The sequence below is a fragment of the Anomalospiza imberbis genome, chromosome 10 (genome assembly GCF_031753505.1).
Source record: "Anomalospiza imberbis isolate Cuckoo-Finch-1a 21T00152 chromosome 10, ASM3175350v1, whole genome shotgun sequence".
In the NCBI taxonomy this organism is placed as follows: Eukaryota; Metazoa; Chordata; class Aves; order Passeriformes; family Viduidae; genus Anomalospiza; species Anomalospiza imberbis.
In genome coordinates, this window is record NC_089690.1 from 8,476,517 (window position 1) to 8,491,356 (window position 14,840).

Genomic DNA, 14,840 nt, shown 5'->3' on the forward strand with positions numbered 1-14,840 from the left:
CAACTCCCATTCCCATCCCCCTACACCAGCTGACAGAGAAGGTAGAGAAAATCAGGAGTAAATTTAAGCCTGGGAAAAAGGTGTTTTAAAGACATTACTTTATTTCTCATTCTCTTTCTCTGGTTTGATTAGTAATAAGCCAATTTCCCCAAGTCCAGTCAGTTTTGCCTGAGGATATTTGGTGAATGATCTCTCTGTCCTTATGTTGACCCATGAGCCTTCTGTTACATTTTCTCTTCCCTGTCTGGCTGAGGAGGGCAGTGACAGAGCAGCTTTAGTGGGCACCTGGCACCCAGCCAGGGCAAACTCACCACACTTGTTACAAGTTTTGATTAAAGAAAATGCACTTTAGAGACTGTGGATAAACTGCACCAGAAATAAGTTTGTTCATACATGATAACAGGCTTTTAAAAATTAGTCAATCTTCACTCAGTCACACTGAGTCCTCATTTTGTTTCTTTTTCTACAATGTGGCCTTTGCACTGTGTTTCACTTTATGCAATTAAAAAGCTATTTGGGGGATCAAATTACTAACTTTTTGAGATTGAGCTTGAGAATCCCATATTCCTGCTGATGACATAGCTGTTGTGAACCAGCTTGCTGGTCCCTGGACAGTCTGAATGGACTTGACCTTGATGAGGGCTGGAGTATACAGAGGCACCGCTATTCTTTCTTCCTGCTCCTCCCAGCTCAGTTTCCAGTGAGGAAGGTTCAGCAATAAAGAAAACATTTACATGAAAGAGTTATTACATGCATCTGCTTTTCTCTTCCCCTGAGAGCAATTATGAACTATTTGAGAAGGGCTGTCCTTGACTGCAATATTTCTCTGTATCACCACCAGCAGCTGTAGCAATGGAAGCACCTGTGCAGGCCACCCTGCAGTGAGACAGCAAGTCATTAACTGTTCTCAGAACCCTTCTAGATAACAGAGCTAACCCAAACACCATTAGTCAATTTATGCCAGAGTTTGCTTTGTGGATCTTTAATACCTAAAAAGCTTAATAGTTTAATATAATTTCTAGTTCAATATCTAATACCTAATTATGTGTAGTAGGAAAAAAAACCCACCAAAACAGGCAACTGTGTCAAGAAAAAAAGCTTGCATTTTTATTTTTCTATAAATCTTTATAAAGCATGAATGTAGTGTTATGGATTACTTTTTTATGGAAAGCAGTCCAATTTCCTCTAGGTCAGATTCCTTGGAGAAGTACATTATAATTATGAATTATGAAAAAAAAGAAATATTTTAGATGGTAATTTGCATTATTAGAGAATTTTCCTTTTTGTTAGAACTGAAGGAGCATAATTTTCTGGGGAGATTTTTACCCATTCACATTATCTGAGGGACTCAGAATTCTGAGCCTTTCAGTTACAGTGGAGCTTGAGATAGCCATGACGAAGAAGCAGGTTGAAATACGTAATGATTATTTTCAGTGATTCTCCTTCCTAGAAACAGAATGCTTTTCCCACTTCTCCATGTGCTGTTTTCATTGACTGTAGGACTGTGGTTGCCCATGAAATTATTGAGCCGGGAACATCTTTCTCTGAGGTCATATAGGAGAATTTTCTGTTACAGGGCTATGAGGAAATAAAGGCAAAATTTTTGGGAGGTCAAGTTTGGGTTTTCCAGGGCATGATTTTGATTGTGTAGGATGATCTGGAAAGCCTGGAGCTTCTGCCATCTCCTTTAGTTTTGAGCCAGTGCTGGAAAAGTGAAGGTTACATTGGAATAGTTCAGGAAAGTTTGCAGTGGGAGGTGTGAGAGAATCCTGCTGATTTGGAACTGGGATGCGATAGACAGCTCCTGTTACGTGGCATGGAAAATGCTTTCCTGATATGGTTGTCTTGTTGTGATGATGTCTGTAATAGTGATGACAGTGATGAGGAGGGTGTCCTGGAGGAGGGGGACAGTGCCATCCATGATGGTGAGGAGGGTGGTGGTGACCTGGTCCATGAGGAGGAGGACAGGGTGGTCCATGGTGGTGGTGACCTGGTCCATGGGGAGGAGGACAGGGTGGTCCATGGTGGTGAGGAGGGTGGTGGTGACCTGGTCCATGGGGAGGGGGACAGGGTGGTCCATGGTGGTGAGGAGGGTGGTGGTGACCTGGTCCATGGGGAGGGGGACAGGGTGGTCCATGGTGGTGGTGACCTGGTCCATGGAGAGGGGGACAGGGTGGTCCATGGTGGTGAGGAGGATGGTCATGATCCGGTCCATGAGGTGGAGGACAGGGTGGCCCATGGTGGTGGTGACCTGGTCCATGAGGTGGAGGACAGGGTGGTCCATGGTGGTGAGGAGGATGGTCATGATCTGGTCCATGGGGAGGGGGACAGGGTGGCCCATGGTGGTGGTGACGTGGTCCATGGGGAGGGGGACAGGGTGGTCCATGGTGGTGAGGAGGATGGTCATGATCTGGTCCATGGGGAGGAGGACAGGGTGGTCCATGGTGGGGAGGAGGACAGGGTGGTCCATGGTGGTGAGGAGGATGGTCATGATCTGGTCCATGGTGGGGAGGAGGACAGGGTGGTCCATGGTGGTGAGGAGGATGGTCATGATCTGGTCCATGGGGAGGAGGACAGGGTTGTCCATGGTGGTGAGGAGGATGGTCATGATCTGGTCCATGAGGAGGAGGACAGGGTGGTCCATGGTGGTGAGGAGGATGGTCATGATCTGGTCCATGAGGAGGAGGACAGGGTGGTCCATGGTGGTGAGGAGGATGGTCATGATCTGGTTCATGAGGAGGAGGACAGGGTGGTCCATGGTGGTGAGGAGGATGGTCATGATCTGGTCCATGAGGAGGTGCAGTAGGGTGGTGATGATCTGGTTCATCATGGGGAGGAGGGGGAGAAGAAGGTCCTTTGTTGTTGTCTTGATCTTCCTTGCTGGATTTGGGGTTATGCTCAGGGTCTTCAGGTCTGGACTGAGAAGAGGGGGGGCATTCATGTCTGTGGTGATGCTTGTGGTGATGCTTATGGTGATGTCTGTGACCAAAATGATGATGACAGTGGGGATGTCTGTGTGGATGTCCCAGAGCTGAATGTTTCCATCTTTGCTCACAGCCATGGTGCTGTTTATAAAAGGAAGGAAGGAAGGGAGGAAGTATTAATCAGGTGTTGATAGAGCAGAAGAAATTGATGAGAAAGAGAGAGGTGGGAGTTAGCAGGTTTGCATTCACAGTTCTGATGATCTTTAAGGGAAGAAAATCTGTATTTTTCATGATGGAGGAGAAGATAATAAAATACCAAGTTACTGAAAATCTGCTGGAAACACTAGACCATGTTGAAATTATATAACCAGCTGAGAAGTATTTGTGATAGATCAAAACAAAACAAATCCACACTGGAGTAGCTGTTCTGATATAAACTGGAATACCAGATATGATAAAGATCATCTCCCCTCCCCTTGCTTTCTAAAATTCCTTTGAACTTTTTTGCCAATCTCTACTCACTTAATCAAGTGATCAAACTGAGAGAAGACACACTTGGAAGGATTAGTAGGGACAGCTCAATTCTGATCATCCTTTGACTGACCTAGGACTTGCAGGTCAGTCTGTCCTGACGTGCTGCATCACACCCAGGCAACAGAAAATTTCCATAAATGTTACGTTCATCTGCCAGTCTGGACTAAGCAAGGTTGCTGCAACCCGCATGAGGATACAGCCAGAGACGTGTCCATAACCGAGTACATACCCAGGGATGGTAGATTTCACAGCTTATGTCTGTTCCATCAGCTTCATCTGCATCACTGATAATTCTTGCCTTGCAGAATCCCGTGTGCTAAGCAAAAGACAAGGGAAAAAAACCACAATGCACACCTGGGTTCTTGTGATGGAATTAATACAAATTACTGAATGTTCAACATTTTACAAGTTAGACTATTCCTTTGACACCTAAGTATATTGACACAACTTAGCCAGATCCTGAGCCTTCCAAACAATGCTTGCCAGTGATTAATAGTGATTAATATATGTGCAGTTTTTGAAGGTTCTTGACTCTTCATGTGATGCACTTTACATGTACTTTGCCACATGCACCTAGTGGGCTACTGCTCTGCATCTCATTTCCCTTTTGATGTCTAAGAGATTGGCCAGCCACTAATGCCTCCAAAATTAGTACCCTTGGGTGCCTGATTTTTCTTGCTTTTTTTTTTTTTCTGTCTTTGCTTGTCAAACATCTGTTCAGATTGGACTATTCTGTAATTCTGCTCAAAGCTCTCAAAACCTGGCAGTGTGTAGCTATGCTGCTTCAGATAAAAGTCAAGGCAGAGCTTTCTTCAATTTATTTTTTAAAAAGCAATTTGTTGTGATTTTTTTTGCATTACTTCCCTTAGCATCCTCTGTGCTGTGACTTTCTCTTGCTGTCCAGTTGTTGTGTGTGGAATTGTTCAGGTGAAAGAGTACAGAACTAAGGTGATGGGTTCCGTGTGTGCTCTCTGTACTGGGTGCTTTGTATTGATATTTGTTTGGGCCATTAGTAGCCCATTGCGCTCAGTGACTGCAAATGGTAATGGCATTTTACACACAAACAGCAGCATGGCAGCACTGAGAACAGAATTCAGACCCTCTATTGCCATCTGCCTTGTGCTTTGTTCTAGTGAACTTGTGGCTGCCTTACCAGTTAATTTACAACCTTTTCCAGTCTTCTGGAATATAGAAAACCAGAGAAGGTGACGGATGTAAACCATCAAACCAAAATGGATGTAAACCATATAAACCAGAAGTTTTACATATTTTCTTTTTTCCATGTTTTATTTCATTATTTCAATTTCATTTCTGGGAAATAATTTATTCTGAAATTGTGAGCTCTTGCCTAGCTCTTTCTTTGGAGTAGACTATAATAGTAATGGAAAAATGGGGTGAAGAGAATACTTTGATAGTTTTCTGCAGATGACCTTGAATTATTCCACTCTCCATTCTTCTGCAGCAGAGAAAAAAGTGACCCTGAGCTCACTGGGATTACATAAGGCATATATTTCTTTCAGGATCTATGACTCATATTGGTGTAAAAGTTTTTATGGACATCACATGAATGATTTGCTAGGGATTGGCCACAATTTGAATCCAAAAGCCAGATACAACCTGAAAGACTCTAGGCCTCTAACATGCCAGATTCCAGTTACATTAAGATTCGAGAGTTGAGATTGTTTCCTTACAAAAGATAATAGAGCAGCTGTAAAATTAGGATCTGGGCTTGGACATGCTGGATTTTTAGTTTTGAGTTTGGGTGCGTGCTTATACTAAACACTTGAAAATATATTGGGAGAGTCTTCCCAGTACCACCCCTATATCAGTTCTCGTTCTAAGACTTTACTTACAGCGTGCCAGTCATGCAGAAAATCACATTCCAATGCCTGATCTGTTTCCTGCATAGATTTTGAACAGTTGGTCTCTTTTATAGAGAATCCTAAAATGTGGCCTTCACGGGAAGCAGTCTGAAACCAAGAGGTCAAAGAAGAAGTGGTAGCTAGGTGTACTTAAAGTCTTGTAATTTTCAGAGTAATCATACATCATCTCATTGTCAAAATCCCATCTACCTCAAGCTTTCCTTACCTGTCCTGTTAAAATGTTCATGCACATACACATATTCAGCAAGGAAAATAGGTTAGATAATTTATATCTCACGCCCTTACAGCTTCCAGGAATGCTTGCTTTAATTCTTTGTTTAGTATGTGTGTGTTATAAAATCTGTTACTTTTATAGCCTGTGTTTTTAGGAAGTAGTGTCCTTAGAGTGTTCTCCCTAAACTGAGCTGCTGCTTCTGTGAAAGTAGAGAGATCTATTGGATGGCAATCACCCATTTCCAGTGATGGGAGTACATAGTATTAGAGTGCTGATGTTAATTTGAGGTGAAATTCTGCCAGTTACTGTGATAATGTTGCTTTCTCTGTTGTCAAGGGTATCAGTTATGGAGAAAGCCTTACTCCATACGAACATGGGAGAAAGCCTTTGTGATCCTATTAAAATCCATAAAGAGGTGTTTCATTTTAATTTCCAACTATAGCAGTACTTTTATTTCAAGTCTGTGTTGAAGGTGTCTTTAGCATGTGTGCATATACGAGTTTCACTAGTTTAACTAAATTGGTTAAAAGTGCATGCACATACTTTATGGTATGGATTTTCATTGTAATTCATAGTTTCTGAGTGTTAAAATCCAGTGGTACAATGTAAAGTGTTGCTGTAGCTGAAGATGGTGAAGTGTGAAAACAAAGTGTTTGGGGAGAAACAAATGAACCCAGACAATGTGAAAACAATCCCTTTCTAAATGGCAGTAGGGATACAATGTGCACAGGGCTCCAGTGTGGGACACTGTCAGGTTTCCGAGCAATATTAAAAGCTGCAGGGAGGTGGGTTTGGCATGCTATCATTTAGGCAGTTTCCAAGATCAACCTGTATTATGGTGAGAGCCATGGGACCTCATTACAGAGGTGTCCTGAGCTGACACATGTGTTGGCAGAATGATCCCGTGCTGTTTGAGTGAAAGTCTCCAGCATCTACCAACAAGAAATTTTGTTATTAATACACTTCAAATCATCCAAAGGATAAGTCTTCATGTTGACCTCACTTAGATATGGAGATATTTACCAGACACAGAAGTTCTTCAAGAGTTACAACACAAATTCACCTCCCTTCCTCAGAGTGCTGCTTTGCTCTGCAGGAAGAGTCAAGATGATGCTGAGCATGTTCACTGTTGGTTGTACCCATGTGCTAAATATTCTAAGAGTAAAAAATCATCTGTCTGCAACTGACAAAAGTGTGACTGCAATAATACATGGCTGTCCATCTCGAAGTCTGCTCAGTAGTAAATAAACTCATGTATGTCATGTATGTCATAATTAAAATATGTACACAAAGAAGGCCTTGAATTCTGAATGCCATCACACTGCCATAGTTCTTTAGCAAATGAGAAGTCCTTTTGCTTTCACACACCTAAATTGAAGTTGATAACAAGCCTTCAATTTAGATCTAATCCTAGAAGGTTTTGAGTTCTGATCCCACGGTCTTGGAGTTGCTCACAAATTGTGTCATTTCTAAGTAATTCTAGGAGAAAATGCCACTTACCATCTTTAAAATTCTTTCAACTTTATCCACAGCGAAGTTGTTTGTGTGGTTACCTTCACTGTTGAATTTCTTCAGGGCTTTTGCAGCAATATCTTTATGTTGCTCAGTGACTTCTAAGGCTTCAAGTTTCACAGGACAATCTTTGCACTCTACTAAGTCAGGTGGAACTGTGAAAACAGATAATTGACTAATATTAAAGTGGATATTAATACTATTGGAGTGTGACCATGCCTTTAATGTGAACTCATAATGAGAAACTTAAATGCAGCGTTTCCTTGGAAGTGAAACACCTGTCCCTCACTCCACAAATAAGGGTTTGTTCTGTAATGTGAAAAAACCCAAACCCATGAAAATTAGTATTCTTATAAATCACCTTAGAATCTTACCACCCCAAATGTACAGTCTTCCTAAGTTTACATCTGTTCTGATATTCATTATCATATTTTGGTGGACTGGAATGGTGATATCAGCTGACGTCAATAAAGTCTGGTTTAGAGGAGTAGGGTAACCTTAATTCTATTACTCATTCTTAACATTCCATTTGAATTATCTAAAATATGAATTACAAGCAGATGAAAGGATCTGTTACGGTTTCCATACACTGGTAGTGTACAGATTTTGGTACAAGGGCTGGTTTGAGGTATGCTTTGGCTTACAGCAGTGGTTATTTTACCTGGACTTAATGTACAATTAAATCCACATAGTTGAGGTTTCTTCAGCAGATGGTTTGTATATGTGATAATCTTACATTGCCCAAAGTCCTGAGAGGAAAAAAGAATACATGATTATGATGTTATTTTCCCTGGATTTAATTGGATGTAGGCGATCATAGAAATTATACCTCCTTTTAATATGCAGTACCTTTAAGAATAACAGATGTGGTCATTAATGGAATGTTTGATCAGGTACCACTCAAAATTTGTCTTCAGACAAAATGGGATCTTTCTCTACAAGAACTTTTATTTTAATTCTTTATTTGCATGGTTGAGTAGAGAATGGAAAACTGAAACAGCTTTCTTAGTCATCCTGATACTTATTTACAGTAGGATAAGACAAGATGACAGGGAAGGTTAGAATACCAGGTTACCAGGTTACACAAATCTTTGTCAAAAGTGGATGGACCTTTTCATTCATTCATTTTCTCCATTAAAAAAAAAGAATAAATGCTTTCTCTTCTCTGCTCCTGGCCTTTCTGCTTTGTCCTTTGTCACAGTATCACAACTCCTATGTAAATAAAGTTTTGGACTGGGAGTTGTCATCACTGGAGTGCAAAAGAAAGGACAGGTATTGCTGTATATCATTCATGTAATGACACTACCAATATTTCACATTGTCATACCACAAATGTTATGAAAGAAAACTGACAAAATATACCACTGGTATTTCTGCCTCATATACCACGAATATGCTTAAAAATAATTTCTAGTGCCCTTTAGTTTTCAGCAAATTACCCCTAAAACATAAGATCTGCTACAAGCAATAGAATGTGGAGTATAGTTTCTTTGAGACAGCAAATTAAATAAAGTTATATTTAATTGAAGAGTCAATCCTTTCCCAAGCCTTTAGCATATGTTTAACATTCTAGAATTAGATAGATTTTGGTTTAGAATGAACCACATTAAAGCCCAGTCTTCACTGAGAGATTTCGTGACACAAATTTCTGGGCAGTTCAGATGAAGATCAAGTTAGTGCATTATTGGTGTATGAGTTAGTGCAGATGACACTGCTTGCCATTGGATAGATGTCACTGTATTCACAGGACTCCCAGTGTCTTCTGGATAAGACAGAGCATTCAGTTTCCAGCACATCCAAAGTTAAGTAGAGGACTGTTGAATTTCCCTGGAAGAGAAGTGCAAGTGAAAAAGAGTTTGTAGACAAAAAGTTCGATCTGAAAGAAACTTTTTTTTGAGGTCACTATGTTTAATCTTTAATGAAGCTTCTCCAGTTCTCTATTAAGGTTTTTCAGAGCTGACAAGCATAGAAAGTGTTCAGGCTGGAAGGGACCTTTGGAGGTCATCTTGCCCAGCCACTTGCTCAAGGCAAAACTGAAACTTCAAAGTTTCAACTGTATTCTGTGTATCACCAAGACAGACATTCCACAACATCTCTGGGCCATTCTAGTACTTAACAACTTTCTCCACTATTATTTTTAGTCTTAGATGTAGTCAGAATTTCCCTTCCTGCACCTTACACCTGTTGCCTCTTATCCTTCTGTTGATAACCTGTGAAAAGTGTCTGTTGCTAATGTGACATTCATCAAGTAGGAAAATGCCAGTGTTAAGAGGTTGCCATTCCCATTTCTGATTTTCCCATAGAACATACTGTTCTATTAGGACATCAGTTGTCTAGGGAGCCAATTATGTATCTACATCCATTTCAAATTACCTTAGTGACCAGATACTCTTTCAGTACTTTGCTTCCTGCTCAGTTTATTCAGGGAGTGATGCAACAAAACTCTAATAATCCCAATCAGAATCCTTAACTCTGAAACTCTTCTAGTATGTTCTGTCTCCTGAGCAAATAGGTGTTAGGAGAATTAAAATTTGAATTTGGATGGCAGTGTAATAGCATGTGGTGCTAAGAATTTTTCTGTGGCCCACAGCAACAGTTTTGGAATGGATTATTTAAACTTTATTCAGCCCTTGTATGCACATTCAGAATAAACACATATGTATTTTATTTTGTCGTTTAGATGAAAACATGTCCTGCACTGTGAATAAGTGTCCTTGGGCTTTATGAAGTTCCATCCATTCAGGTTCCTTTTTCAGTGTTTCTTTATAGATAAGACCTTGTTGAAGAATTGCTGCAGTCTAGTGTAATATTTTCACTAGTGAGAGTCCACCAATGGCATGTTAAGCACTGGTTTTGGAATATTTGTAAATCTTAGCATTGTCTCTAATTTTAAAATAGGGGTTAAGTGCCTACATTCAAATATGCAGTAGAAAATTCCTCTGTTCACCTGCTCAATAGCTCTTGGAGAAAAAATTGTATCTTCTTGGTTATTCTAAAAGCATTTTGCTCACTACAGTTCTGCACATGTCCAGAACTGTTTTGTTGTGGATACCTGAGTATGTTATGTTTCTAGAACTCCTGTGTAAACCCAGCAGAGATTTGGCTGGAATTGCTCTGCTTAGGTTTCTGAGGGGGCTGGTATGATAAATCTGTTGCACGCTATTGCATGGAGAAATAAAAATAATATTTTCGTCCTTTTTTTTAATATATACATATTCTTAATGTTATCTTGGCAGTGGAACCAAAAAAAATTCTTGCAGGATAATGTGCATGATTAGTGTGCAGGAGATCTCATCTGGTGGCTCTGGGTCTGAGAACGTACAGAGACCTTACAGGGAGGATTCTTTAGCAGTCAGATAGAAGTGTATTTTCTGTTCTTGTAGACACTGTGTGACAGCTGAAGCTGTGGCCATGGACTGCAAAGATGGCAAAATTCATTAAGGGTACAAAGCAAAACATAAACGTGGTCATCTAGTGCTTCTAGCATTCATCTGGAAGTCTGAATCCTCAGCACTAGTCCATATTCCAAGTTATGGTTTATACTTTATATAGTCAATAGTTGCTTAAAATGTAGAAACACTGAGATTTTTCTTTTTAGACACAACTTTGCTTTTTATCATTCATTCATTCAATGCATTTTGTATGTCTTATTGCCTGGTGGTACCACTTCAGAGGGGTGGCATACACATAGCTGCATGGCAGCAGAATTCTTCAAGGACAGGAGACTTCAGGGTTTAAATCTCTTAATGTAGAAGAGATCCTTCCTAGATGAAGCTCTTTAACTGCCTGGCTACTGCGTACAGCCCAATGGTATAACTTGCTGCATTCTTCTCTTTGAAAAGCAAAAAAATCCATCAGGTTTTTTTGCAGGTGTACCTGAAGACCTGTGACAACCTGGGCTTTGGGTCACTTTCTGAACCTGTTCTTGTCTGTACAGGCAGTACTGAGCAGCTCCATCAAAATCTAGCCTGTTTTTTCTGTTGCCATACTGAGACTTCTGGGATGGTGCATGTGTGCCTGGATACCAGTTTCATAGTCAAGCAGCTAAAAGCTACCAGGTGGATTGGGAAATCTGCCTGTCCTTGGTCTCTTTTTTGTACCAGTTAAAGACATTTTTATTCTATTGCTTTTTCTGCTATTGATTTTTTTTTGGCATTTCAGCAGTCATTGAGAAAGGCTTATGTATCTTCTCTGGGAAAAAAAAAAAATAGAAATAGGAAGGAGATAGAAAATGACCGGTAGGGATTCTCTATCCAGTCCCTCCCCTGTTTTGCAGAGTAGCATCTCCTTTGACTTCCTTTGCCTTTTTCCCTTTCCACCAGTTTATTCAGCTATCTCTGAAATTAAGATAATAACAAAAAACCAGTCTTGCAGAACACGTTGGTCTAATTAATGTTAGACATTCATGGAATAAAGAAACCTTCTGAATATAAATTTTGGGTATAACATCTGAAACCAGACAGCAGACAGAACAGATTAATTTCCAGAGCAGTATAAAGCTGTTCAGAGCATCTTGTATGCAAACATCCTGCTGGCCAAGAGAAGAGAGGCCATTCAGCATTGTTTGATATCAAGTTTACGTGCAATAAATCATACACAAATGAATACAGAGGTGGTGTAAATCACAGCTGATTCATTGGATTACATCAACATTGTTCTAGTAAAGCAATAAACATAAGCTCTTAATGACCTGGCTCATTATTTAAAAATCACAGTCTTGTGTAAATCAGCCTTTAAGTTCATACTTACTAAATGTAGTTCATGTGCATCAGCAACACGGAATAAACCAAAAACATAACCATCTCTGCGATGCCTGTTGACCAAATCCAGGGCCACTCCTGCATCTGTTTCAATGGTGTTACAGTCTGCAGGTGTAATGCTTATTTCATTTTGGGCATTAGAGCACTGCAGTAGTGTTAGAAAAAAAGCTGAAGCTAGAAGCAGCATTTTGTTTGCAGTGTTTGGTCACTTGTGCCCATGCCCTGATAAAGCCAGCCTGCTTTTAAATCAGAGCAGCCCACGAAAGTTATAAATGAATGCTAAAAGGGCATGGTTTTACATAAATTTAGGTATCGTGTCAGACAGCCATTACCTTGACCCTGGATTAACATTTACAAACAGCAAGTAAATGATTATATAGTGATTGAGCAGATTTTGAGGAAAATGGGCTTTATAATACTCTCTGAGCTACCCATCAAAGGGCCCGTTTATGATTCTTTAGGCAGACATTGTGCAATGGTGCTTTATCATGGAAAGTACTTCTAACTGTGTAAGGCTGAGCCTGGCAGTAAGAAGGTCCAGTTTATGTTTGCAGATATGACACAATCTTGGTCTTCTGTTTACTATTAAAACAGTTGAACTGAAAATATGCTGAAATATTTGTGGTCAAATTATGGCTATGTCCATATCCCTGTTTTTGCAGATCCTCAACCACCAGGCAACTAGTGAATGGGAAATAAGGAATTCACTCAGATGTGGAAAAGGGATATAGCTCAAGGTGCACTGCAGGTTGGTGCTCTGTAGCTGCTATGTGAGTACCTGCTACTCCTCCTGCTCAAGAAAATTTAGAGCAGATTTCTATCAGCTTTACATCATTTCAGACTGGTACTCAGAAAGGGACTGACTGGCCTAATACCTGTGTAATCTAGGTATGGCAAGAAGTTACATAAAGCTGCCTTCACATTCTCAACCTGGGCAGTTTTGTGTGGTTTTTTGGCTGTGGTAGCCTTCATAGACTTTAGAGAATTGCTAGTAGTTTTTCTTTTTGTATTTAATAAAATAATGCAGTACCTAGTAAGATTTATATCTTTCAAGGATATGCCAATATCCTCTCCTAAGCAGAAAGGATGAGATGTTGTCTCAGTGTATTCAAAATCTTTTATTCAGGATAGTTTAAGACATTCTTAAAAGGTAGAAATTGCTTGTCAGGGAGTGACTGAAGATGGAATACAAAATTTGGACACTGAATAAGAAAATACAAAAATGCAAAGTGAGTCCAAAATTACAAGGTCAGACCCAGATGAGGAATTTTCCCAATCTAGGTTGATGTGAAGACTGGATTAGCTTCTCACAGAAAAGGTGCTGGCTGTATAATTGACTTGGGGGCTGGAAGACAGATGATCCTTAAGGTCCCTTCCAACTCAAAGCATTCTATGATTCTATGACTTGGATTTACATGTTTGACCATGAAGGGTTTTTTAATTTTTTTTTTTTTGAGAAACCTAGAGTGAATAATCATCTTTAAGAATTACCTCATTTAATTAATCTTTATTTTAAAAAATTCCATCTCTTAGCATGTCTGTTGTCTAAGAAATCATGTTTTAAAATGAACCGAGCTGAAGCAGTTTATTTCATTCATAGTTAGCTCAGGACACACTTAACAGTTCTCTGGTAACAGATAAGCTAAATGGAACATCTTACAATATTAGAACCAGGGGCACCAAAAACCATCATGAGTAAATTTAAAATGGTTAAAAATAGTCCCCTCACTTGTGGAATTTGTTGCTACAGAAAGATCTGGATGCAGATACTGTCATTGGGGGCAGAAATTGCGTAGAATACTTCACGGGCAGCAGGTCCTCACCTGGACACCAGAAGGACTCAGCAGGAGAGTGTCCTTTAATGTCCCTGGTACAATGATTCTGGGTGCTGGACAAGCACAAGGGGAATGCTTTGCAGAGAGGGGCAGGTCACAAGCTTCTTCTAACCACAATTGCCTTTTGCCACTGGGAGAGATGGATACTGGGCTGGATGTGCAAATGTTCTGATGAAACAGGGCATTTCCTTTGGCTTGGTTTTATAATATTTTTCATTATAATTACTCCGAATCTCTTCCAGAAGATGGAAAAAGCAGTGAAATAAATGTTGTGTAAATAATCAAAGACATTTGAAATATATCCCATCAGTTAAAAACAAAGTTCCTGTTATCACTGTGTTCCAAATTGCACCCCAATTCATTTATTACAATACTTGTTAATTTTTTCAAATGGGCAGTGATACTGAAGAAAAGCATTGGATTAGGTGATTTATAACATAATTCCCTCAGCTGTCTGTTGTTTGCAGATTGTTCTTTTTTTCCTCTTCTGTTCTGGGTTGTACATTGTGACACTTAGAATTTTTTTTTACCATAGCTAATGTATATTTTATGTGTGAAATTGAAACAGTATGAATAAACAATGGAAAAAGTGCAATTCCTGCAAAATTGACTGCAGAAGTAAAGTAAGATTCTGTTCCAACTCTAGAGAGTTTTGTCCTTGATTTCTTCAGAGAAGAAAGATTGGACCCTTTTATTGAAATACAGCATTGATGAGAACTCCAGGCACAGTAAGAGCAGTTAATTAAATATTGGTTGTATTTAAGTCAGAATAATGTATTTTTATCACTTCTCCTTCAGTTTGATATCTTTTAAAAAACTTATTTTGTTTTTATATTTCTTACTTTTAAGTTTTGTGTGTTGCTTTAATGAAGCCATCTCTGTACATAGTTTGCTGGAAGGAATAGAAATATTTATCCAAACATGGAATTTCTCCTGTGTAGTGTATCAAAACCTCATTTATGACTTTTACCAAGGCTTGACTTGCAACAGTAAGAGGTGATCCACATTCAAAGTTTAAGGATATGGTAATAAACATCCATCCTAAAACTCTCCAGAGCACTGGGAGAGCACATCAAAGAGGCTTATCTTCCCTACTTGAAAAACAGTGTATGAAATGCATAATAAATCTAGAGGGAAAGGAGAAGGAGAGCTGACACATAAAGGAGATGATATGCAAT

The 14,840-nt window shown here is 39.6% G+C and overlaps 1 protein-coding gene and 1 long non-coding RNA gene across 2 annotated transcripts in view; one reads left to right on the forward strand and one right to left on the reverse strand.

Moving 5' to 3' along the window:
• LOC137479821 (uncharacterized) overlaps window positions 1-14,840 on the forward strand; it is a 131,851-nt gene that overhangs the window by 29,904 nt on the left and 87,107 nt on the right. The gene's annotated exons all lie outside the window — the stretch shown is intronic.
• HRG (histidine rich glycoprotein) lies at window positions 1,281-12,097 on the reverse strand. Its single transcript, XM_068200424.1, has 9 exons — window positions 11,817-12,097; window positions 8,787-8,894; window positions 7,729-7,816; window positions 7,056-7,222; window positions 5,312-5,428; window positions 3,688-3,774; window positions 2,354-3,065; window positions 2,150-2,308; window positions 1,281-2,104 (listed from the first exon to the last, which is right to left on the reverse strand). Exons 1-9 carry the CDS (start codon window positions 12,012-12,014, stop codon window positions 1,551-1,553), a joined length of 2,190 nt encoding a protein of 729 aa, XP_068056525.1. The 5' UTR covers window positions 12,015-12,097; the 3' UTR covers window positions 1,281-1,550.